At 32.9% G+C, this 25,571-nt stretch overlaps 1 protein-coding gene across 4 annotated transcripts in view; it reads right to left on the bottom strand.

Moving 5' to 3' along the window:
* Window positions 1-409: 409 nt before the first annotated feature.
* Window positions 410-25,571, bottom strand: part of LOC101901823 (protein cortex) — a 140,184-nt gene continuing 115,022 nt past the window's right edge. For all 4 annotated transcript variants that reach the window (XM_059129164.1, XM_059129165.1, XM_059129166.1 and 1 more), the window contains 4 exons: window positions 20,288-20,470; window positions 19,736-20,116; window positions 19,538-19,687; window positions 410-756 (listed from right to left, as the gene is read on the bottom strand). In XM_059129164.1, coding sequence (XP_058985147.1) covers window positions 479-756; window positions 19,538-19,687; window positions 19,736-20,116; window positions 20,288-20,470 — 992 coding nt within the window. In that variant the 3' untranslated portion in view covers window positions 410-478. The remainder of the gene's footprint in view (window positions 757-19,537; window positions 19,688-19,735; window positions 20,117-20,287; window positions 20,471-25,571) is intronic.

The raw sequence follows: 25,571 nt of genomic DNA, 5'->3' as shown, positions 1-25,571 counted from the left end.
CATAAACGGTATTAAGTTGCCAAAAGAAAATCAAAAATATGAATTCCCATCGTTTCTCTTCATTTATGGCTGGGGAATATCCAGTTTAAATGTTAACGGAACCCTGAGTAAACATTTGCGCGTATCCAAATATAAAGTTTATTCGCATAGCAAATGTTTACGTTATTTATCAGGAAACGACAAACAGAACGACTCAACTGCGATTTGCGTGGGGGATCGCAGCAAACACTTCGATATATGCAACGACGACAGCGGAGGACCGGCTGTGAATCAAAACCAGGTTCAATATGGTGTCATTTCACATGGCGGAAAGTGTTTCCCAGAAAATGTAGTAATTCTTACGAATATAGTTCCACATTTGTCATGGATAAGAAATGTACTGAGACCTGGAAAATAATAAAAGAATGTATAAGTGAATATAACATATTTTATTGCAAACAATAATATCGATAATAAATAGAACGTTATACTTTTACAATTATTTTATATTATGCCATTTGCGAAATTGATTCCCATATTTATTTTCTATAGTGCTAGTCTCTTTGGGGCCATTCAACCGCTTAAAATAGTTTGGACACCTTGTAGGGCAAAATTTCCACATCGTAAGGGTTTCATCACTTCCGGTCGTTGCAACTCGAGTTCCATCAGGACTCCATGTTAGAAATCTAGCTCCGCCGTCGGGAATTCTCAGTATGTCGACAATTCGGTCTAGCGAAGACATAACCAATACCTTATAATCATTACACAGAGCTCCATCTACGAAAATGTATGAATATATTTAAAAATCCAATTAGTTCTTACAGTATAGAAATATTGTGCAATCATTGAAACTGAGTTTCACAGATCCAGTTTTAATATGGATGGATCATTAAAAATAACTTGACTGAAAGCTGTGTTATTAATGTAAGCAAATAAAACAAGTAAAAAGGGCAACTAAGTTCGGCCGGGCCGAACTGTTAATACCCTCCACCATTTTGAAGGAACTTGTATAGGCTATCATATAATGGACCCCGTCAGAATTTTGACCTTTCCTTATTGGTTTTTCTTTGAGGAATGCTGAAATCGAATGCGCGTTGTAATCATATACATTTTAGTGATTTTACTGCTTTATGCCTAGTAGGATACAACGCATGGCACATTACGTTGAATAAAACATTGGATATTGCATGGGTGAGATGAAAAAACTGCAATCAACTTCAGACTGCTGTCATTTCTAAGCCACTCGTCCCACAGCTGTTAAAATTATTCCAGTGGCTATAGTTAGTGCACTCCAGCATTTAAAAGTGAATAAATCTTTTGTCTCGTACCATCGCTTCGTACCGTGATATTGGTAGCGTAGCCCGACGTCAAGGAAGTGGTGATATTTGTCACATTTTTGCACTGATTTGTCTAAAAATTGGAATGTGTTGGCCATGATGGGTTTTAGCTAGTGTGGCGAAACATTGAAGGTATAGGTCCCCGTTGTATGGGCCATGATGGGTTTTAGCTAGTGTGGCGAAACATTGAAGGTATAGGTCCCCGTTTTGGCATACACCCCATACAACGGTACCACCCGATATTCGGTAGCGAAACATTGTATATGTAGGACCACGTTATGGTATAGCCCCCATATAATGATACCTCCCGATATTAGATATTTTGATAAAAATTGGTATTTGCTGTTCATTATGGGTTCTAGCCCGATGGCAGAACATTGAATATTTTGATAGTAGTCACATTTACCCACATTATTGTTTAAAATTTGGTATTTTAGAAGATTTGATAGATGACAATCCTTGAAGTATAAAATTGCTATAGAGGTTCCCGTTTTGGTATGGCCCCATATAACGGCCTCACTCACTTTATGCTTTTCGATAAACTTAACTGCATTATGCAAAAGGTCTTACTTTTATATAAAACTAGCTGAGTTTTTGTCTATTATGCATAGTTGTCAAAGCATAATTATTTACAGATGTGATTGTTATAAGCGTTCACGTACTGGTCGATATATTTTTAGTCAAATGAACTTGTAATTTACTGTATTTTGTACACCTCATAATTGAGGGCTGAATGAGTTAAGAATAGCCAAAGTTATCTACTTCTTAAAACCCATTAGCACCTCAGATTGTGCATTAGAGTCCTCATAAGTCCCCCTAACCATGTCGGTCTGTTTGTCCGCCAAAAGGTGGACTTGAGGGGTACTATTACATGGAGAAAATTCTAAAATTTGTAGATATGTTGAATTTTTTGTGTAAGATTTTCACCCCCCAAATACACATTTTTAGCCAAATCCTTTGAAATATGGTAAAATCAGGAGGTACCTTTATATGGACACTACTGCGAAACATCGACCTACATTGGAAACTATCTTCACCCCTTATAATCCTAGATGACAAATAGATGGCAAATCAAAAATATAGCAGAATAACATAGCATGTCAAACTGAAAAAAATCACTTGATTTAAATAAGTAAAAATAGTTTTATCCATCTCATAATTGAGGGCAGACTGATTTCAGAATAGGCAAATATATTTACTATTTTACACCCATTACCGTAAGATGGGAATTAATTTTATTTGTCATTTAAATTGTAAGTTGAAGACCCCATAAAGTCCATATTTTTCATCATAGTAAAATTCAATGACGATTCAACAAATACTTACTACTTTCTTATATTTGTAATTTGTTCATGTTTTCATATAGATGTACATCCCAAATCTACGTTCCCAACAAATATTCTCTTGGGGTTTACAAATTCAATAGAATACAAAATTTTCTTTTCTGACCACACATTAGATGTGAAAGTGGACTTGGGGATACTCCAATGTGGGGACTTTACTTAAAAAAATTCCTATGTGGCAATTATCTGTATGATGGTTCCTGACCCCACGGTAGCATAAATACAATTTATTAGCCAAATCAATTGATGAATGTGGTCAAGACCAATATGGGCCCTACTCCGAAAATTTTATGCGAAGAGGTTCTCTACCCCCTTAGAAACAAAGATGCCAAATAATGGCCAAAAATAGAAGAAAGTGGCGAAGACCCCAAAAATAGCTTAAATCATACTATGGTTATATAAATATGAAATCAGGTTGTACCCTTATCCGTGAGTTATGATCGATATCATGACCTGCAAAAGCGATTTAAGGTATCTTGAATGTTTGGGAAGAATTTCTCGCTCTACATTCGCTCTACTATTTAGCACCCTTCATATTTGCTATTTTACTGATTGTACTCCCAAAAAATTTTGCATTTTGAGGTCTCATTGGACGGGTTTTTTCACATGAAAGAAGTAGGTCCACGCTTTGAAATGAGCTCCATTAGGTTTTTCGGTCATTTTTGTTTGTTTAAATGTGTGCGCATCTTCCAGCTGAAGCACGATGTAGGCCCTGGAGTTGAAAGGTAGATGTCAGTTAACATCGTATTTCGCATTTATTTCATTTTTTAGTGAAAAATTGTATATAATGAATAATTATTATTTATTTTGTTCACAAAAAATCCACTGAATTCAATATGATAACATAAATTGAAAAAAATTGACAAAAGAAGAATAACAAAGTGAAAAAATCTTCAACTTGTTCGCTGATTTTTTACAGCAACTGTTTAAATATCCTTACAAAGTTTGTCAATAGAATGTACTATTATTTTAAAATTCGATTCCATTGAATTTTTTTTCGATTTTTACCCGATTTGAGAATTTTTGCAATGAGATCTCTTCTTCGTGATTTTTTAGCGATTTTGAAAAAGTAATTATCTTTTAACTTTGGTGCGACCGCTTAAAATTATTTCGATATCATCTAATCCGTTTCGCCATCAATTTCAATTCTCAAGAAATCAAGTCAATTAAATAAATTGGTATTAATATTCAAATTCAAATATAAAAGGTAAAAGCACTACAAATGTACATTAGAAACAAGTAAAAAAGCAATAAGTTCGGCCGGGCCGAACTTTGAATACCTTCCACCATTTGGAACGAATTAGAAAATTTTCAAAAAAATAAAATCCATTAAAAATTCTTTTAAAATCTTTAAAATATCTAATATAGGAAAGTGCCGATATATGGGGGGATATACGATATTGTGGACTTGTATAGACAATTCTATGTCTGCGTGTAAAGTACTCACAAGGAACTCCTTGTGTGGATTTTCAGACAATTCCGTTGAAAAATGTGGGTAAAATGATCAAAATACCGAATATCGGGGGTACCGTTATATGGGGGATGTACGATATCGTGGACCTGTATAGACAATTCTCTCTCACGGGGTAAAGTACTCGCAAGGAACTACTTGTGTGGATTTTAAGACAATTCCATTGAAAAATGTGACTAACATCATCAAAATATCGAATATCGGGTGGTACAGCCCCCAATTAACGGTACCCCCGATATTCGGTATTTTGATGATGTTAGCCACATTTTTCAATGGAATTGTCTGAAAATCCACACAAGTAATTCCTTGTGGGTACTTTATACCTCGGCAGAGAATTATCTATATAGGTCCACAATATCGTATAGCCTCCATTTAACGGTACCCCCCACGGTATTCGGCATTTTGATGATTTTAGCCACACTTTTCAACAGAATTGTCTGAAAATCCACACAAGGAGTTCCTTGTGGGTACTTTATACTTCGGCCGAGAATTGTCCATATAGGTCCACGATATCGTATAGCCCCCATATAACGGTACCCCCGATATTCAGTCTTTTGATGATATTAGCCACATTTTTCAATGGAATCGTCTGAAAATCCACACAAGTAGTTCCTTGTGGGTACTTTATACCTCGGCAGAGAATTATCTATATAGGTCCACAATATCGTATAGCGTATAACGGTACCCCCACGGTATTCGGCATTTTGATAATTTTAGCCACATTTTTCAATGGAATTGTCTGAAATTCCTGAAAAGGAGTCCCTTGTGAACATTTTACCCCCTCAAAAAGAATTATCTATATAGGTCCACGATATCGTATAGCCCCCATATAACGGTACTCCCGATATTCAGTATTTTGATGATTTTACCCACATTTTTCAATGGAATTGTCTGAAATTCCAGAAAAGGAGTCCCTTGTGGGCATTTTACCCCCTCAAAAAGAATTGTCTATATAGGTCCACGATATCGTGTATCTCCCATATAACTGTACCCCCCGATATTCGGTATTTTAATGATGTTAGCCACATTTTTCAATGGAAGTGTCTTAAAATTCACACAAGTAGTTCCTTGTGAGTACTTTACCCCCAGACATAGATTTGTCTATATAGGTCCACAATAGCGTATATCCCCCGTATATATATTTTAACAGAATTGTCAATGGATTTTATTTTTGAATATTTTCTAATTCGTTCCAAATGGTGGAGGGTATTCAAAGTTCGGCCCGGCCGAACTTACTGCTATTTTACTTACTGCTATCCTTTTCGAACAGAAGGCAATTCCGAATTTGTATGAATCGTTAAAATCAGTCCAGCGTTTCTTAAGTTATAAGCGTAGTAACTAACACAACTTTGTTTTATATATATAGATTGTTTCCTTTCCCTAAGGTGGCGGGTATTGAAAGTTCGGCCCCGCCGAATTTAATGTTTTTTTACTTTTTTGTAATACATTATTGCGTAAACAAACAAATCGCAAAATTGAGTGGCATTTCTGTTGCTATTAGAGAATTCGAGGTAGCAGCATACTTCCTCGTAATAATCCGTTCATCAATTAAATTTTTGTGTAGTTTTGTACTGTTAGTCTAATACCATTGCAAAGGCGTTGTGGGACAAAATCATATCCCAATCTGAACCGTTTTCAATATAATTTGACAAAATTAATTTTAAGACCAAATTCCGTTACGCCTTATATTGAAATTGGTATTTGGTACATCAAATATACGAAATGGACCGAAAATATATATGGGAGATACATTCAAACTCCACCGATTTCTATGTAATCGAAATATATATGGGACCTATTACTAAATATTAACGGAATTCTATTTTATTCGACATATTTAATATTGTACCAAGTTTTGTCTCTTATTGCGAATTTCATTGAAATCAGACACATATATCGTGTTTGGTATCAAATATATAAAAATATTAGCTTTTATATGCATTCAAAATTTTATATATGAATATTTGTTGGTTAAAAAATATAAATAAAACAAATTCAAAAAATTTAAAAACGTTATTATTGTAATACTTTAATGCGTAAACAAACAAATGGCTCGGTCTTTCAACGCGTGAACATGCCAGGAAAAAAGCTTGAGAAAGGCAGGAACATGCTGAATTTAGTCCGCATACACGAAGGGGTTGTCCTTCGGATTTATTAATTGCATAGCAAATGCCAAGCGTGCTGGAAACTGCAATCTTTTGAAGTTGAATTTAGAGAATTCGAGGTAGGAATAACAATCTTTCAATTAAATTTTTGTGTAGTATGGAGGGTATACTAAGTTTGTCATTCCGTTTGTAACACCTCGAAATATACATGTTAGACCCCACAAAGCATATGTATTCTTGATCAGCGTAAAATTCAATGTTGATTTAGCGATGTCCATCCGTATGTCAGTCTGTGGAAATCACTCTAGCTTCCGAACGAAATAAAGTAGGTTGAGAAAATTTCACTCAAATGTATATTATGTCTGCAGGACATTTGGTATTGAAAATGGACCATGTAGGTTCACGTTTGGTACAGCCGCTATATAACGGTACCTCCCGATATTCGGTACTTTGATAATTTTAGAGACATTATTCACCGGAATTGGTTCAAATTTGGTATTTGAAGTTCGAAATGCATATTACAGCCTATGAGAGAAGATAGTCTGTGCAGTTCCACGTCTTCGTATACATTCGGTATTTGTAAGATTTTAAAACAATTTTTAACGGATTTTATTTCTTTAAAAATTGCCAAATTCGTTCCAAATGGTGGAGGGAATTCAAAGTTCGCCCGGCCAAACGTTCAGCTTTTTTACTTGTTTACTGTTAGCCTTATACCACTGCAAAGGCGTTGTGGGTCAGTGCATCTTAATAAAATATTCCAATCTGTCACATGCCATATTTCATTGAAATTGGAGGTACATACTGTGTTTGGTGCATAAAATATATGAAATCGGCCGAGAATATATATGGGAGATATATCCAAATTTTAACCGATTTCAAATTTGTTATTGTATCCAAATTCCGCCACACATTCTGAATTTCATTGGAATAGGACATACATATGGTGTTTGGTACATAACATTCATTAGATCGACCGAAAAGTATATGTATGAGAGATGTATCCAAACCTCATCCGATTTCAATATAATTTGAAAAATTTATTTTTATACCAAATTTAGATACTCATTCCGAATTTCATTGGAATCGGACATACGTATCGTGTTTTGTGCATCAAATATGTGAAATCGGACGAAAATATATATGGGAGCTATATCCAAATCTGAACCGATTTAAATATAATTTGACAAATTTATTTTTGTACCAAATTAAGTCACTCATGCCGAATTTAATTGGAATCGCATATACGTATCGTGTTTGTTGCATCAAATACATGAAATCGGCCGAAAATATATATGGAAGCTATATCCAAATCTGAACCGATTTTAATATAATTTGACTAATTTGTTTTCTAATCAAAATCCCGTCACACATTCCCAATTTCATTGGAATCGAACATACGTATCGTGTTTTTTGCATCAAATATGTGAAATCGGCGGAAAATATATATGGGAGCTATGTCCAAATCTGAATTAATTTTCTAATCGAAATCCCGTCACATATTCCAAATTTCTTTAGAATCGAACATACATATCGTGTATGGTGCATAAAATACATGAAATCGGTCGAAAATATATATGAGAGCTATATACAAATCTGAACCGATTTTAATATAATTTGACTAATTTATTTTCTAATCAAAATCCCGTCACACATTCCCAATTTCATTGGAATCGAACATACATATCGTGTTTGGTGCATCAAATAAACGAAATCGGTTGAAGATATATATGGGAGCTATATCCAAATCTGAACCGATTTTAATATAATTTGACTAATTTATTTTCTAATCAAAATCCCGTCACACATTCCCAATTTCATTGGAATCGAACATACATATCGTGTTTGGTGCATCAAATAAACGAAATCGGTTGAAGATATATATGGGAGCTATATCCAAATCTGAACCGTTCTCAATATAATTTGACATATGTATATCTTCTTCTATAATACAAAAATCAATTGTTCGTTGGTAATGGAATCAGTTGAAAACGGCTGGACCGATTTGCATAATTTTTTGTACAAACGTTCATCATACGAGTTTGGTTTTTAAAGAAAAAAATATTAACCGCGCCTACTTTTACGCCCACAATCTTGATTTATCTAAAATCTTAATATTCGCCAGATAATAAAGATATCGGTTTGAAAATTATTACACGAGATACTGCTGACTTTCCTCCAACCCTAGGGATTTATTTGGGGGCTAAGGACTTGACCACTCAAACTTCTAATCTATCTATATATATCAAATAAAGTTGTGTTAATTGCTACGCTTATAACTCAAGATCCGCTGATCTGATTTAAACGATTCACACAAAATCGGAATTGTCTCTTAGAAGAAATAGATAAAATGCAAAAAAATCGCGTAAAATGTGAAATTTGAAAATTTTCATTTTGACTTTTGTGGTGTACAATAGTAATGTTTTATTTTGCACGATTTTTTCCATTTTGACTTACTATTTTGGAATGTACATTTGTTGTGTTTTTTTTTTTTAATCGAATTCTAATATGATGTGTAGTCTTTTTGGGTAGTATAAAGCGACGACAATTATGGAGTGGCGGACCTAAATAGATGATGTCAAAATAATTTAACGTGGTCAAACCAAAGTTAAAGGATAATTACTTTGTTCAAAATTGCTAAAAAATCAAAAAAAAAAAAGAGCCTATAGCATTGCAAAAGACTCTAAAATCGGGAAAAAAAGAGAACATTTTTTCAATGGAATCAAATTTCAAAATAATAGTAAGGACCAAACTTTGTAAGGACCTTTAAACATTCGCTGTAAAAAACCTGCGAACAAGTTAAAGATTTTTTTTCAATTTGTTTATTAGTTACAATGCTTATAACTCAAAAACGTTTTGACGAATTTAAGCAATTCATACAACTTCGGAATGAAATCTTGGGAAAACATGCCAATAAAAATATAAAAAAAATCCTTTTGGCGTGAAATTATTTCGATTTAAAAACTATATAGAAGTGTACATTTTTTATTGTTTTGAATTCTGAATGAATAATATCAAAAATGAAATAGTACCCCAATACGCCTTCGTATACATTCGGTATTTGTAAGATTTTAAAACAATTTTTAACGGATTTTATTTCTTAAAATATTGCCAAATTCGTTGAAAATGATGGAGGGCATTCAAAGTTCGGCACGGCACTTGTTTACTGTTAGCCTTATACCACTGCAAAGGCGTTGTGGGTCAGTGCATCTTAATAAAATCATATTCCAATCTGTCAAATGCCATATTTCATTGAAATTGGAGGTACATACTGTGTTTGGTGCATAAAATATGTGAAATCGGCCGAGAATATATATGGGAGATATATCCAAATTTTAACCGATTTCAAATTTGTTATTGTATCCAAATTCCGCCACACATTCTGAATTTCATTGGAATAGGACATACATATGGTGTTTGGTACATAACATTCATTAGATCGACCGAAAAGTATATGTATGAGAGATGTATCCAAACCTCATCCGATTTCAATATAATTTGAAAAATTTATTTTTATACCAAATTTAGACACTCATGCCGAATTTCATTGGAATCGGACATACGTATCGTGTTTTGTGCATCAAATATGTGAAATCGGACGAAAATATATATGCGAGCTATATCCAAATCTGAACCGATTTAAATATAATTTGACAAATTTATTTTTGTACCAAATTAAGTCACTCATGCCGAATTTAATTGGAATCGCATATACGAATCGCGACAAACACGATGTTGCATCAAATACATGAAATCGGCCGAAAATATATATGGGAGCTATATCCAAATCTGAACCGATTTTAATATAATTTGACTAATTTATTTTCTAATCAAAATTCCGTCACACATTCCCAATTTCATTGGAATCGAACATACGTATCGTGTTTTGTGCATCAAATATGTGAAATCGGCGGAAAATATATATGGGAGCTATATCCAAATCTGAATTCATTTTCTAATCGAAATCCCGTCACATATTCCAAATTTCTTTAGAATCGAACATACATATCGTGTATGGTGCATAAAATACATGAAATCCGTCGAAAATATATATGATCTGAACCGATTTTAATATAATTTGACTAATTTATTTTCTAATCAAAATCCCGTCACACATTCCCAATTTCATTGGAATCGAACATACACATCGTGTTTGGTGCATCAAATAAACAAAATCGGTTGAAGATATATATGGGAGCTATATCCAAATCTGAACCGATTTTAATATAATTTGACTAATTTATTTTCTAATCAAAATCCCGTCACACATTCCCAATTTCATTGGAATCGAACATACATATCGTGTTTGGTGCATCAAATAAACGAAATCGGTTGAAGATATATATGGGAGCTATATCCAAATCTGAACCGTTCTCAATATAATTTGACATATGTATATCTTCTTCTATAATACAAAAATCAATTGTTCGTTGGTAATGGAATCAGTTGAAAACGGCTGGACCGATTTGCATAATTTTTTGTACAAACGTTCATCATACCCCGAGTTAGGTTTTTAAAGAAAAAAATATTGACCGCGCCTGCTTTTACGCCCACAATCTTGATTTATCTAAAATCTTAATATTCGCCAGATAATAAAGATATCGGTTTGAAAATTACTACACGAGATACTGCTGACTTTCCTCCAACCCTAGGGATTTATTTGGGGGCTAAGGACTTGACCACTCAAACTTCTAATCTATCTATATATATCAAATAAAGTTGTGTTAATTGCTACGCTTATAACTCAAGATCCGCTGATCTGATTTTAACGATTCACACAAAATCGGAATTGTCTCTTGGAAGAAATAGATAATATGCAAAAAAATCGCGTAAAAATGTGAAATTTGAAAATTTTCATTTTGACTTTTGTGGTGTACAATAGTAATGTTTTATTTTGCACGATTTTTTCCATTTTGACTTACTATTTTGGAATGTACATTTGTTGTGTGTTTTTTTTTTAATTGAATTCTAATATGATGTGTAGTCTTTTTGGGTAGTATAAAGCGACGACAATTATGGAGTGGCGGACCTAAATAGATGATGTCAAAATAATTTAACGTGGTCAAACCAAAGTTAAAGGATAATTACTTTGTTCATTGCAAAAACTCTAAAATCGGGAAAAAATAGAGAACATTTTTTCAATGGAATCAAATTTCAAAATAATAGTAAGGACCAAACTTCGTAAGGACCTTTCAACATTCACTGTAAAAAACCTACGGACAAGTTAAAGATTTTTTACAATTTGTTTATTAGTTACAATGCTTATAACTCAAAAACGTTTTGACGGATTTTAGCAATTCATACAACATCGGAATGAAATCTTGGGAAAACATGCCAATAAAAATATAAAAAAAATCTTTTTGGCGTGAAATTATTTCGATTTAAAAATTATATAGAAGTGTACATTTTTTATTGTTTTGAATTCTGAATGAATAATATGAAAAATGAAATAGTACCCAATGCGATGTTAAATAGCGATCTTTCATGTCTGAAATTGGAATTTAGCTTTCAACTCCAGGATCTACATCGTGCTTCAGCTCGAAGATGCGAACACATTTAAACAAAAACAAGTAAAAAAGCAGTATGTTCGGCCGGGCCGAACTTTGAATACCCTCCACCATTTGGAACGAATTAGAAAATATTCAAAAACATAAAATCCATTGACAATTCTGTTAAAATCTTTAAAATACCTAATATCGGAAGGTGCCGATATATGGGGGGACATACGATATCGTGGACCTATATAGACAATTCTTTTTGAGGGGGTAAAATGCCCACAAGGGACTCCTTTTGTGGAATTTCAGACAATTCCATTGAAAAATGTGGATAAAATCATCAAAATGCAGAATATCGGGGGTACCGTTATATGGGGGCTATACGATATCGTGGCCCTATATAGATAATTCTCTGCCGAGGTATAAATTACCCACAAGGAACTCCTTGTGTGGATTTTCAGACAATTCCGTTGAAAAATGTGGGTAAAATCATCAAAATACCGAATATCGGGGGGTACAGTTATATGGAGGCTATACGATATTGTGGACCTATATAGATAATTCTCTGCCGAGGTATAAAGTACCCACAAGGAATTACTTGTGTGGATTTTCAGACAATTCCATTGAAAAATGTGGCTAACATCATCAAAATACCGAATATCGGGGGTACCGTTATATGGGGGCTATACGATATCGTGGACCGATATACCCCATCTTCAAACTTGACCTGCCTGCAGACGAAACTTAGAATGTAGCGTGATTACAACAAACGGACAGACGGCCAGACGGACGGACAGGGCTAAATCGTCTTAGAATTTTACGCTGATCAAGAATATATATACTTTGTTGGGTCTAAAATGATTATTTCGATGAGTTACAAACGGAATGACTAACTTAATATACCCTCCATACTTTTTTGGTGGAGGGTATAAAAAAACAGTAGAACTTTGTGGGGCTCATTTCAAAACGGGGACATACCTACTTCTTTCACATGACAATAATCCGTCCAATGAGAACTCAATATGCAAAATTCATTGGGGCTGAAATCGCAAAAAGAAGAGGATTTCTATTCTTTCAGAAATTCTTCCTAAACTTTCACGATAGCTTAAATCGCTTTTGCAGTTCTTGATATTGGTCATAACCCCCGGATAAGGATACAATCCGATTTCAAGTATATCATACATTTTAACCATATTTTCATACTAATTTCGGCAAATGTTGGTAATTTGGGAAGAAACCATACTTGCAAAAAATGATCACGTTTTGTATAACCATCATATGATTTAAGGAACCGGACATTTGTTTAATCGACTTTGAATTATACTATGATAAAAGATATGGACATTATGGGGTCTCCAACGCGCACTTTCAATGACAAATACTATTTATTACTTTAAAAACAAGTAAAAAAGCAAGTAAGCAAAGGCTACAGTCGAGCGGGGCCGACCGAATTCCACAAGATATTGTGACAAATTATAAAAGAAAACCATCAGGATTCGTTCTCTAATTTTCGAATAATAGCAACTTTAACTAATTTGCTCATTTCTAATTTATTGGTAGATGTTGCACTTAAATGGTCTTCCTAGATCTGGAACCAATATTTCCCAAAGACCCATAGTCTCTCAGAAGTGGCAAAAGATTAACATTTGTTATTGGTTTTTGACTGAAACGCATCTATATGAGATACAGACATATGACTATATTCTTCAACAAAATCATCGTTAACGAAATAGTCAGAAGTGCGTCATTCCTCTATGTATGAATTCTCCAAAAAGTCACTGGAATGGACATTTTCGTATTTTGTCTAGAAAAGTTGGCAAACTCCTTCACACATTCAATATTTTTGGATGGCCATCCAAAACTGCTTGGCTTTTGCAATGTCCGGTAACCCCCATTCAAATGTGCGTGAGGATCGGGCGATAATTACGACCTGCTGACAATTTTGCAGTTTTTTGGTCCATTTCAACCCCTAAATATAGGGCGATCATCTCCAAAAAGAGTAGGCTTCTATTCTGACCCTAATCTTATCCCCATGCAAAATTTCGTAAGGATCGGGCCATAAATGCGATCTGTATATGATATCCTGATATCCTAACTACTTAGTTTTGTTAGCTGTAGAAATATTACCAAATGTTTAATTCAAAATGAAAATATGCCAAAAATATGACAAAATTGAAAAAATATGAGAAAATATTACAAAATCAATATTTTCATCTTTAGAGAGATATTTTTAAGCGATTTTTTAGAAGTTTTTTCTTTCCTGCCAAGAGGCCATTCTGAATTAATGAGAACTGTCGAAATCAATTCAGCCGTTCTCGACATATATGAGATCTTTGAAGCATATCTTCTTTGATAGACATATATATCGCACATATTTTGCTATATATCCGATTTGTTTGATCTTAACATCAATGTGAAGATCAGAAGTAACCTTGTCATGGCTTTGGATTTCGCCGGGATTTAAAATATTTGCGGTTTAATGAATAATTTTGAATGGTTTGTGTGTTTTAGCTTCTTGACCTTAGGTTTCATATACAAATTAAAACAAAATTATTTTAGAGTTTTGCCTTGTTATTTTGTATTTTATTCCCGACGTTTTTTCGCTGTTTTGGCGACTTCTTCTGGGGAATTCGTGGCAATAAAGTAAAAAAACTGTGATACTAATTTTTAAGTAGTGTAGTTTATTATATGTTCTATGTAAACTCGTCTTAAAAATTATATTGTAAGATTATCCCATCTTGTGAATTAATATGAAATTGAAATGCTAATTTTTGATTTATTTAAATAGACGAATTCCCCAGAAGAAGTCGCCAAAACAGCGACGAAACGTCGGGAATAAAATACAAAATAAAATAGTTTTGTTTTAATTTGTATATGAAACCTAAGTTCAAGAAGCTAAACCACATAGAAACCATAGAAATAATCATTGGCCAAAAAAAATAACAACAATGAAAAATTTTGAATTTTTTTCAACAAAAAAGATATGGTCTATTTTACCCGCTAAATATTATCCGATGACCACCCAAAACTCTAGCTACATGCGAAATTCTGCGTCGATTGGTCTATAATTGCGACCTGTATAGCTACTGCAAAATCCGACATTTTTTCAGTATTTGGTCCATTTCAACACCTAAACATATGGCGATCATCTCCAAAAGAAATAGGCTTCTATTCTGACCCTTACCCCACCTTCGAGCAAAATTTCGTTAAGATCGGGCCATAATTGCGACCTGTAGAGTGATTACAAATTAACATGGACAGACGGACGGACGGACATACATAGCTAGATCGACTTAGCTCGGCGAGCTAGGAAGATCTATATATACTTTCCTATATGGGAAACCAATATTTCGAGGTGTTACATAAATTCTGGCCCAATCAAACTTATAATACCCCCAACACATAGTGTTGTAGGGTATAAAAATATGGTTAAATTGTAGAATATACTTGAAATCGGGTTGTTCCGTTATCAGGGGTTATTATCCATATCATGACCTGCAAAAGCGATTAAAGGTATCTTGAATGTTTAGGTCGAATTTCTATTTTGCGTTCTTTATAGTCGGTATTTGACTGATTGCAGTCCCAATGTATTTTGCATTTTGTGTTCTCATTTGACAATTTATTGTCATATGAAAGAAGCAGGTCCACTTTTTGAAATTAACCCCATAACGCTTCTTCGGTCATTTTTGTTTGTTTAAATGTGTTCGCATCTTCCAGCTGAAGCACGATGTAGGTCCTGGAGTAGAAAGCATTTAACCTCACCTCAGCATTTAACCTCGCCCTCACTTCATTTTTAATATTATTCATTCAGAATTCAAACCAATAAAAAATGTACACTTCAATATAGAAAAAAGAAAAAGAATCTTCAACTGGTTCGCTGATTTTTTTGCGCAAATTTTTAAGGGTGATTGCGAAGTTTGTCGGTAGAATGTACTATTATTTTGAAATTCGATTCCATTGAAAAATTGTCGATTTTTCCCGATTTTAGAATTTTCATAGAAAGCGACAACGGATAAAATTGTTATTTATAGATTTTATGCATTTATTGGGTATTACGAATAAATACATAAAATCTATAAATAACAGTTTTATCCGTTGTGGCTTTATATTACCCAGAAAAACCTACACATCATATTACAATTCAAAAAAAAAAAAACACTACAAATGTACATTCGAAAATAGTAAGTCAAAATTGAAAAAAATATGCACTATAAAACATTACTATTGTACATTTTAAAAGTCAAAATAAAAATGTTCAAATTTCACATTTTTACGCCATTTTTTTGGATTTTATTCTTTTCTGTGAAGAGGCAATTCCGAATTTGTCTAAATCGTTAAAATCAGACCGGCGGTCTTTATGTTATAAGCGTAGTAATTAACACAACTTTCTTTTACATATAGAGAAATAGACTTAAAAGTAGGCGCGTTCCTTAGCCCTTAAATAAATACTTAGGGTTGGATGGAAAGCCAACAGCATCTCGCGTAATAATTCTCAAACCGATATCTTCACTATTTTGACAAATATAAAGATTTTAGATAAATCGTAATAGTATAATATATATATATATATATATATATATATATATATATATATATATATATATATATATATATATATATATATATATATATATATATATATATATATATATATATATATATAAAGTTGTGTTAGTTACTACGCTTATAACTCAGGAACCGCCGATCTGAATTCAGACGAATTCGGTGTTGCCTCTTGGCAGAAAAGGATAAAATCCAAACAAATCGCGGAAAAAAGTGAAATTTGAACATTTTCATTTTGACTTTCAAAATGAACAATAGTAAAGTTTTAGTTTACTATTTTCAAATGGACATTTGTAGTGTTTTTTCTTTTCGATTGTTTTTTTTGTTTTTGAAAATTAATATGATGTGTAGTCTTTTTACGGTAGTATAAAGCGACAACGGACAAAAATGCTATTTATAAATTTAAGTATTCAGAAGGTAATACAAAATAAAGAATTATTTCCACTATATAAAAGAATGTAATGTTAATTACTACACTTAAAACGCAAGAACTGCTTGACAGACTGTAAAAGTTCATATAATTTCGGAATGGTATCTTGCAAAAAAAGAAATAATAATAATAATAATAATAGTAATAATAATAATATAATAATAATAATAATTATTATTATTATTACAATAATAATAATAATAATAATAATAATAATAATAATAATAATAATAATAATAATAATAATAATAATAATAATAATAATAATAATAATAATAATAATAATAATAATAAAATAATAATAATAATAATAATAATAATAATAATAATAATAATAATAATAATAATAATAATAATAATAATAATAATAATAATAATAATAATAATAATAATAATAATAATAATAATAATAATAATAATAATAATAACAATAATAAAATAATAACGAATAATTAACCGACAAAGCGTTAAAGGACTCATTTCAAAACATGGACCTACTTCTTTCACATGACAATAATCCGTCCAATGAGAACTCAAAATGCAAAATTCATTGGGACTGCAATCAGTGAAATACGAAATATAAAAGAGGCAAAATAGTAGAGTGGATTGGACATTTAGTCAGAAATGGATTTCTTTCTAAACTTTCAAGATACCTTAAATCGCTTTTGCAGGTCATGATATGGGTCATAACCCCCGGATAAGGGTACAACCGAATTTCAAGTATATATTCTTCATACTAATTTCGGCAATATTTGGTAATTTGAGAAGAAACCATACTTGCAAAATATTATTAGGTTTTGGTATAACCATCATATGAGTTAAGCTATTTTCGGGATCTTGGCCACTTTTTTTCATTTTTTGACCCTTATTTGGCATCCTTTTTTCTAAGGGGGTAAAACATTTCTTCGCATACAATTTAAAATTTTCAGAGTAGGGCCCATGGTAGAATGAAGAAGGTAGTGAGGTAGGAAGTGAAATTTGACAAGGTAAATTACAGAAAATACAAAGATGGATATGCTTAATTGAAATGACTTTACCTTCTTAATTTTATCATTTTGGTCTTGACCACATTCATCAATTGATTTGGCTAAAAATTGTATTTAGGCTACTTTGGGGTAGAGAACCATTTTACAGATAATTGTCCACCTAGGCATTATCAACCCAATGTGTGGTCAGCATAGAAAATTTTGTATTCTATTAAATTTATAACACCAAAAAAATTGGATGGAAATGTAGGTTTGGGATGTACGTGCATATGAAATAAACTCCAAAATGTGAAACTGAGACTCATTCAGTCGGAAATTGCGGCAGAAACATGAAAAAATTACGAATATAAGAAAGTGGCACGTGACCAAACATTTGTTTGATCATCATTGAATTATGCTAATATGAAAAATATGGACTTTATGGGGTCTCCAATACACAATTTAAAAATAGATCCCATCTTACGGGTGTAAAAGAGTAATTATCTTTGACTATTCTAAAATCATTCTGCCCTCAATTACGAGGTAGACAGCGCCAAATACAAAGTCCAAATTACAGCACATTTGAATGGAAAATGTTTCTAAGCTCTTTATAATACAAAAAATTGAGCTGGGTTTTCACCTGGCGATATTATAGATGTTCTATATTATATAGGTTTTTAACAGTCAAATCAAAGCTTATAGCTGAAAAATAAGATCAGGCTATCAAAATATCTGACACCAACGGTAGGCGAACATATATTATAATTTTCCCATGAATATTTATTTCTATTTAGAAATTACTATGGATTCATTACTCATTATATACAAAAAATATGCATTAAAAACTAAAAGTAGGGGTCAGCTAGTTTACTATAAATTCCGTCACATTTTCCATATTTAATCAAATGCGTCAAATACTTGAAATTATTATTGTAAACAAATTCTACCACACATTCTGAATATAATTGGAATCAGCTTATATAAATATCGTGTTTGGTGAAATATATATATATGGTAGCCATATTCAAACCTCAACAGATTTCAATATAATATGGCATTTTTTTTTAGGGTACCAGATTTCGTCTCTCTGTCTGAATTTGTTTGGAATTGGACATACATATTGCGTTGGGTGCATCAAATATGTGAAATCAGCCGAAAATATGTATGGGAGCTATATCCAAATCTGAGCCGATTTCAATATAATTTGACACATTTATTTTTGTACCAAATTTAGTCACTCATGCCGAATTTGATTGGCATCGGCATATGGGAGCTATATCCAAATCTGAACCGATTTGAATATAATTTGCCAAACTGGTTTTCTAGACAAATTCCAACACGCTTTCCAAATTTTATTGAGCTGTGGCATACAGAGCGTGTTTAATGCATCAAATACATGAAATTGGCTGAAAATATATATGGGAGCTATATCCAAATCTGAACCGATTTCAATATAATTTGGCAAAATTTATTTTTGTTTCAAATTTCGTTACGCATTCCAAATTTGGACGCTTTATCTGTATTCGATCAGTAGTTATGTGCATATAAAATCTAAATTTTTGGGAGGTACCTCCGATTCTGATGCTATATCTCCAGTTCCAAGTGGAATTTCAAAAAATTTTATAGCCTATGTTACTTTTAGGCTATGTTGTAGTATACTTGGAAATTTTCAGGAAAATCTTTTCAGAGGTTTTCGAGTCTATAAATTATAAACATACAAACATTTTCCTCTTTTATAGATATAGAAGAAGAACAAGAAAAATACTAAATGCCAATTGGTTTGGTCTTCCAGCTACTAATTATTAAACGCAAAAAAAAACTGTTATGAGAATTGTTCGTCTCATACAATTACCTTGACTAGAAGTGCTGACCAATAACTCTCCAGTGATTTTGCTAAAGGATATCGAATTAATGGCGAATTGCTTTCCACTTTGTTGGTAATATGCCACTATCTTCTTGCTTGGAACATGTAATAGTACAATCGAAGCAGGAACATCTTCAGCTGAAAATATTTATTTTTATTACCGCCTAACAATTTTGGTTTACTTACAAATCGCCAAGTCAACGCCCGTCCATGGGTGCCAATCGAACACAGCATTTAACTTTCGTCTCGATTTTAGGGAGAGATATTCGGTACACATGTTCCAATTATAAATCACTATGTTACCCTCAGCATCACCTGTGGCTAAATAACGCATGGTTGGCGAAAACCGTATCATGGTTATGGGAAGCTGGTGTTTTTGTAATTTCCTTATAGTTTTGAGTTCGGGGACAGTTAAAACGTATATTGTACCAAACCTAGTGCCGCAGACTAACTGAGTACCGGATATATCCCATTCAATGCAAAGTACGTCACCGTACTTAATGTGAAATACTTTGCCACTAAGTATGGAGAAATCATCCGTTCGGGCCACATCCCACAGTTCCAAAGCTGTTGGTTTTACATACAAGTAGAGGTTTTACAAACAAAATTATAAAAATTCTATGTAGCGAAAAAAGTTTAACAAATTTTTTAAAATATTGAATTCAAATTCCAAGACTTCAGCTTATCATTTAATTTTAAAGATGTTGAAAATAATTATAAAATACCATTAACATTTACCTGGAAAGTTAATACATTTACAGCCAATAGCAAGCAATTCTCCCGAAGGGCTATATGACAGTGATCTCGGACTCTGGATATTGAATGCCATAGTGATATCATCCTTACTCTGCCAAATGATTATGTCTTGACCAAACGACAGGGCAATTTGACCTCTCATCGACCAGTCGACAAGATTCTGTTCTGCGTTTAAAATATGTAAATGAGAGTGGGGTACGTTAAATTTGGGTAATTTTTATCATTTAAAACTAAATCAATTAATAACTAACCAGTAACATTAAATGTATGAAGTTCCATATGCACTTTCTCTAATAATTATAATAACTAGTAGTTCCAGTTAGCGTTGCCGGCCCAAGGTTTTACTCTTTAATGTATATTTTGAAAGCATAATAATTAACTTTTATATGAACGCTACTTTGAAACATTGACATTGAATAATTTAAGCGAAGTTGTATTCTACCCCCATAGAAGCTAACATGGCGAATAAGGACAAAATCAATTGAAAAATGTGACCAAGACCTGGAAACAGCTGAAATCAACGGATACCTTCATATAAGGGTCATACCAAAGCATGGTCCCATACATTATAAAATCTCAAATTACCAACATTTGGGGAATTTCAAAGGGGATACATCATTTGAGAGGAGCTATATCACAATGTAGACCGACCTGATACATAAGTTGTACAAATGATTCTTTATGTACCCCCTAGGACTGTATCAAATTTAAAGTTCTATCGTAACTTTTGCGGAGTATAAAGCAAAATATTTAAGGTTACTTTTAAGGGAAGAGAATATGAATTATTTTCTTACTAAATTTTCAATTCGCTTCACTATAGTGTATAGTCTGCATATTACAGTGCCTCTTCATATTCGGCATTGCACTGAATGTGGTCCCAATGAATTTTGCTTTTTGTTTTCTCATTGGATTGATTATTTCCATATCTAGTCAATCTTTTGGAGTTTTGGACTTCAGATTCTATAGTAATTTCTACATTGAAACCTTGGCAATATGACTTTAATTTAACTATCATAATTAAAGTTTCATACATCTCCTAAAAATTACAACAAAAGCCCACTTTATGATTTATTTTCTATTCCCCAATACCTCTTTATATTCGTTATATCAGTATTATAAAGTTAGAATATATCCCTTTCGTTTAGGTATAATAATACCACTAAAAATTCGTCCTTTTGCATGTTTTTGTTACAATTTCTACCGAATTTACTGTAATTTGACATTTAAAGTTGCGGTATCAACTGTTTACTATTGGTTCCCCAATAGACATAGCCTCAATTTGAAAGTATGTTCAGATCTTATGTGTTTTGGTGTTTTGAGAAGTATTTTTTAATCAAAATAAAAAAATTTGGTATGTCAACCATATAATTATATTGTGTATAGAAAATATGCCAATTTCTCCATTTTCAGTTTTTATAAACTACAACACTATGTGTTGGGGGTATTATAAGTTTGATTGGGCCAAAAATTATGTAACACCTCGAAATATTGGTTTCCCACATAGGGAAGTATATATGGATCTTCCTATCTCGTCGAGCTGAGTCGATCTAGCTGTCCGTCCGTCTGTTCATGTTAATTTGTAATCACTCTACAGGTTGCAATTATGGCCCGATCCTCACGAAATTGAAAATGGAGATGGGGTTAGGGTCGGAATAGAACCCTATTGAAAGAAAATTTTCCTGATTTTGCAGTTGCTCCGTGGGCCACAATTATGAACCAAACGACGCGGAAATTTGCATGGAGTTAGAGTTTAGGACTGGGCAGAAGCCTACCAATTTGGGCGGCAATCGGACAATATTAAGCGTGTAAAATAGACCCTAACTTTTATGTAAGAAAATAGGATAGTTTCCATTAACCTGCGAATATTTTTAATCCCAGCCATATCACAAATACATTTAAAGGTCCCTTCTGACCATTAAAGTGATGCTGATAGCCAAGAATTTTTTTTTAATTTTTGTCATATTTTTATCGCATGCGATTTTTTCAATTTGACTTCCAATTTTGAGTTGTGAATTTTTTAAATTTTTACACTCCGCAACACTACCTTTGAGGATATTATATGCATGTCGCAATAATCGTTCGATCCTCACGAAATTTTGCATGGCGGTAGGGTTAGGGTCAGAATTAAAGCCTATTGTACTTAATGTGTACATTTAGGGATTCAAATGGACAAAAAAATTTAAATTTTTCTAAATTTGTAGTCGCTCTATAGACCACAATTGAAAACTAATCGACAAGGAATTTCGCATCAGAAGAGCGTTAAGGACAGGGGGATTATTTCAAAAACAAAATCTTCCAAAATGGATTTGGACATAAGGAGACTTCGAACCAATTGTAGTGTTGTAGGGTATCACATGGTCGGCGCCGCCTTTGCTTACTTGTTTTTTTTTTTAAAGAATTTTCTATTCTAAAAGGCATTCTAAAACAATTCTACACAAAATTAAATATTAAAATAGAACAGTCAATTTTTTAGTTCTGCGATTTTTCCAGAGATTTTTCTCAAAATATTATTTCATGAAAACGTTTCCACTGTAAATACAAATAACCAAAAGCCGGCCCAGCCGTTCTCAACTGATGTGTTACTATACTTATCTAAATTTCTTACATATAGATTTAAAGAAGTAGGTGTGGCCAGTTCCTCTGACCCCAAAAAGATACTTCGAGTTGGAGGGAGAGTCAAGATTACGTCGTATACTAACTGTGGAACAGATATCTTCATAATTTTGGCAAATATTAGGATTTTAAGTAAATCGAAAAAATGGGCGTAAAATTGGGCGCGGTCAGTTTTTCTTTGCATAAACGAACGAACAATTAAAATTATCCAAATCGTTCCCGCTGTTTTCAACTGATTCTTACCAACGAACTACAATTGATATTTATATATATAGACTAGCTGGTCCAAACCGCGTTGTCGGTCTGAAATTTAGTCTTTAACGCATAGTTTTTAAAGATAATAATTCACACATCTGGCTCACATAAGTGGCACAATTTTTAGTATAAATGACTAAAGAGCAATAAATATGCATTTCAAAAATGTCAATATAGGTTCACGTACCGGGCAATTCATAGTGTTTCAAAAAACCTGATCCTATTTTCCAGCCAGAGGTTTTAATTTGAGAGTTGGAAACCCAAATAATATAGCACATTTATTAAACAGTATACATCAACTGTTGTAATAGTTCCATGTAGGATGGTTCTCTACCAAAGTAGCCTAAACACACATTTTAAGCCAAATCGATTCGAAAATATAACCAAAACCCTCGAAATAGGTAAAACCAGGAGGAACCTTTATATGAGCGCTACTCCAAAACATTGACAAAACATTGAGATGACCTAAAATGTGACCAAGACCCTGAAAATAGTTGAAATTAGTGGATGCCTTCATATAAGGGTTATACCAAAGCTTGGTCCTACACTTATAATTATTTGAAAGAATGTTTTGTTCATTCTAAAATCTCAAATAACCAACATTTATGGAATTAAAAAAGTTTGACCCGGGAATCGGTAATTCGGTAGTTCCGACCGCACGATCGATTGTAATTTCTAAATAGAAATCCTGGAAAGTCATATTTAATATATTTAATTTAACTATCATACAAAAGGTGTCATCGGTTTATAAAAATTAGGGACCCCATAAATTATATTAAAAAGTAGAAATCTTTGTCGATTAAATTATGGCATGTTTTTGTTACAATTTCTACGGAATGAATTGTAAGTTGACATTTAATGTTTTGAGTATTGTGAAATCAATAACGGCAATAACTGTTTAAAATCACGTTGAGCTTTAAATGTTTTGATGCTTCGAGGAGTATAACGGCATGTACACAAAATATGCAAAAATTCTCGGGTTTTTAATAAGAATTTTCTATTCCATACAGGTAATACAGTTCTGCAATTTTTCTAGAGACTTTTTCCAAATTTTTCTTTCTTGAAAACGTTTTCAGTGTAATTACAAATAAATAATAAGTCATCCTCAACTGAAGTTTTACTATGCTTTTTTAAAAAAATTTACATATAGATCTAAAAAAGTGGTGTGGGCAGCTCCTCAGACCCACACAGATACCTAGGCTTGGAGGGAGAGTCAATATTATGTTGTATACTAACTATGGAGCAGATATCTTCATTATTTGGGCAAATAGGATTTTAGGTAAATCGAAAAATGGACGTAAAGTTGGGCGTGGTCAATTTTTCTTTGCATAAAAACGTAACTCGTGGTAGGACGAATATTAAAAAAATGCACCAATCGTTCCAGCCGTTCTCAACTGATTCAATTACCAACGAACAGCAATTGGTTATTATATATATAGATTAGAAGTATGCGTGGTCAGCTCCTCAACACCCAAATAAATCCCTAGGGTTGGAGGGAACGTCAACAGTATCTCGTGTAATAATTTTCAAATCGATATCTTCATTGTCTGGCTAATATAAGGATTTTAGATAAATCAAAATAGTGAGCGGTAAAGTAGGCGTGGTCAATATTTTTCTCTTTAAAAGCCTAAATCGGGGTATGACGAAAGTTTGTACAAAAAATATTCAAATGAGAAACCTAAAAAAATCGGTAATAATGTAGATAAAGTCATCAAAATACAAAAAATTGGGAGGTACCGTTATATGGGGCTATACGAAGACGTGGACCTGCACAGACAATTTGCTGTTTTAGACTGAAGTATCCATTACGAACTTCAAATTCCAAATTTGAAACAACTCCGGGAGGTACCGTTATATGGGGGCTATACGAAGACGTGGACCTGTGCAGACAAACAACTGTCATAGGCTGAAACACCCTTAACGAATATCAAATATCAAATTTGAAACAATTCCGGTGAAACAAAATTTTAAATAATTCCGGTAGATAATGTCCAATGCATTTACACTTTGAGTTCTCATTGGATGGATGAATTCCATATCTAGTCAATTTTTCGGAGTTTTGGACATCAGAATCGATAGTAATTTCTAAATTGTAATCCTGGCAATATGGCTTTAATTTAACTATCATAAATAAAGATTCATCGATTTCTAAAAGAAGAAGTATGTGAAAGAGTAGAAATCTTTGTCGATTAAATTATGTCCGTGAGCCTCTCCGTTCACCATTTGCAATTACGATAGAGGCCACCAAATTTAATATACGTCTTTCAAACTCTGCACAGGCTAATTGATGTTACAAAAGGTATATAGTTTAAATGCGCCTAAGTTCGGCATGTCCCAGTAGTCGGCAGTTTTGAAATTTAAACTTAAATAACTAAGAATGGAATTGACCAAATAATGA

Source organism: Musca domestica, unplaced genomic scaffold, assembly GCF_030504385.1.
Source record: "Musca domestica strain aabys unplaced genomic scaffold, Musca_domestica.polishedcontigs.V.1.1 6, whole genome shotgun sequence".
Classification (NCBI taxonomy): domain Eukaryota; kingdom Metazoa; phylum Arthropoda; class Insecta; order Diptera; family Muscidae; genus Musca; species Musca domestica.
This window is presented reverse-complemented; position numbering and strand designations above follow the sequence as displayed.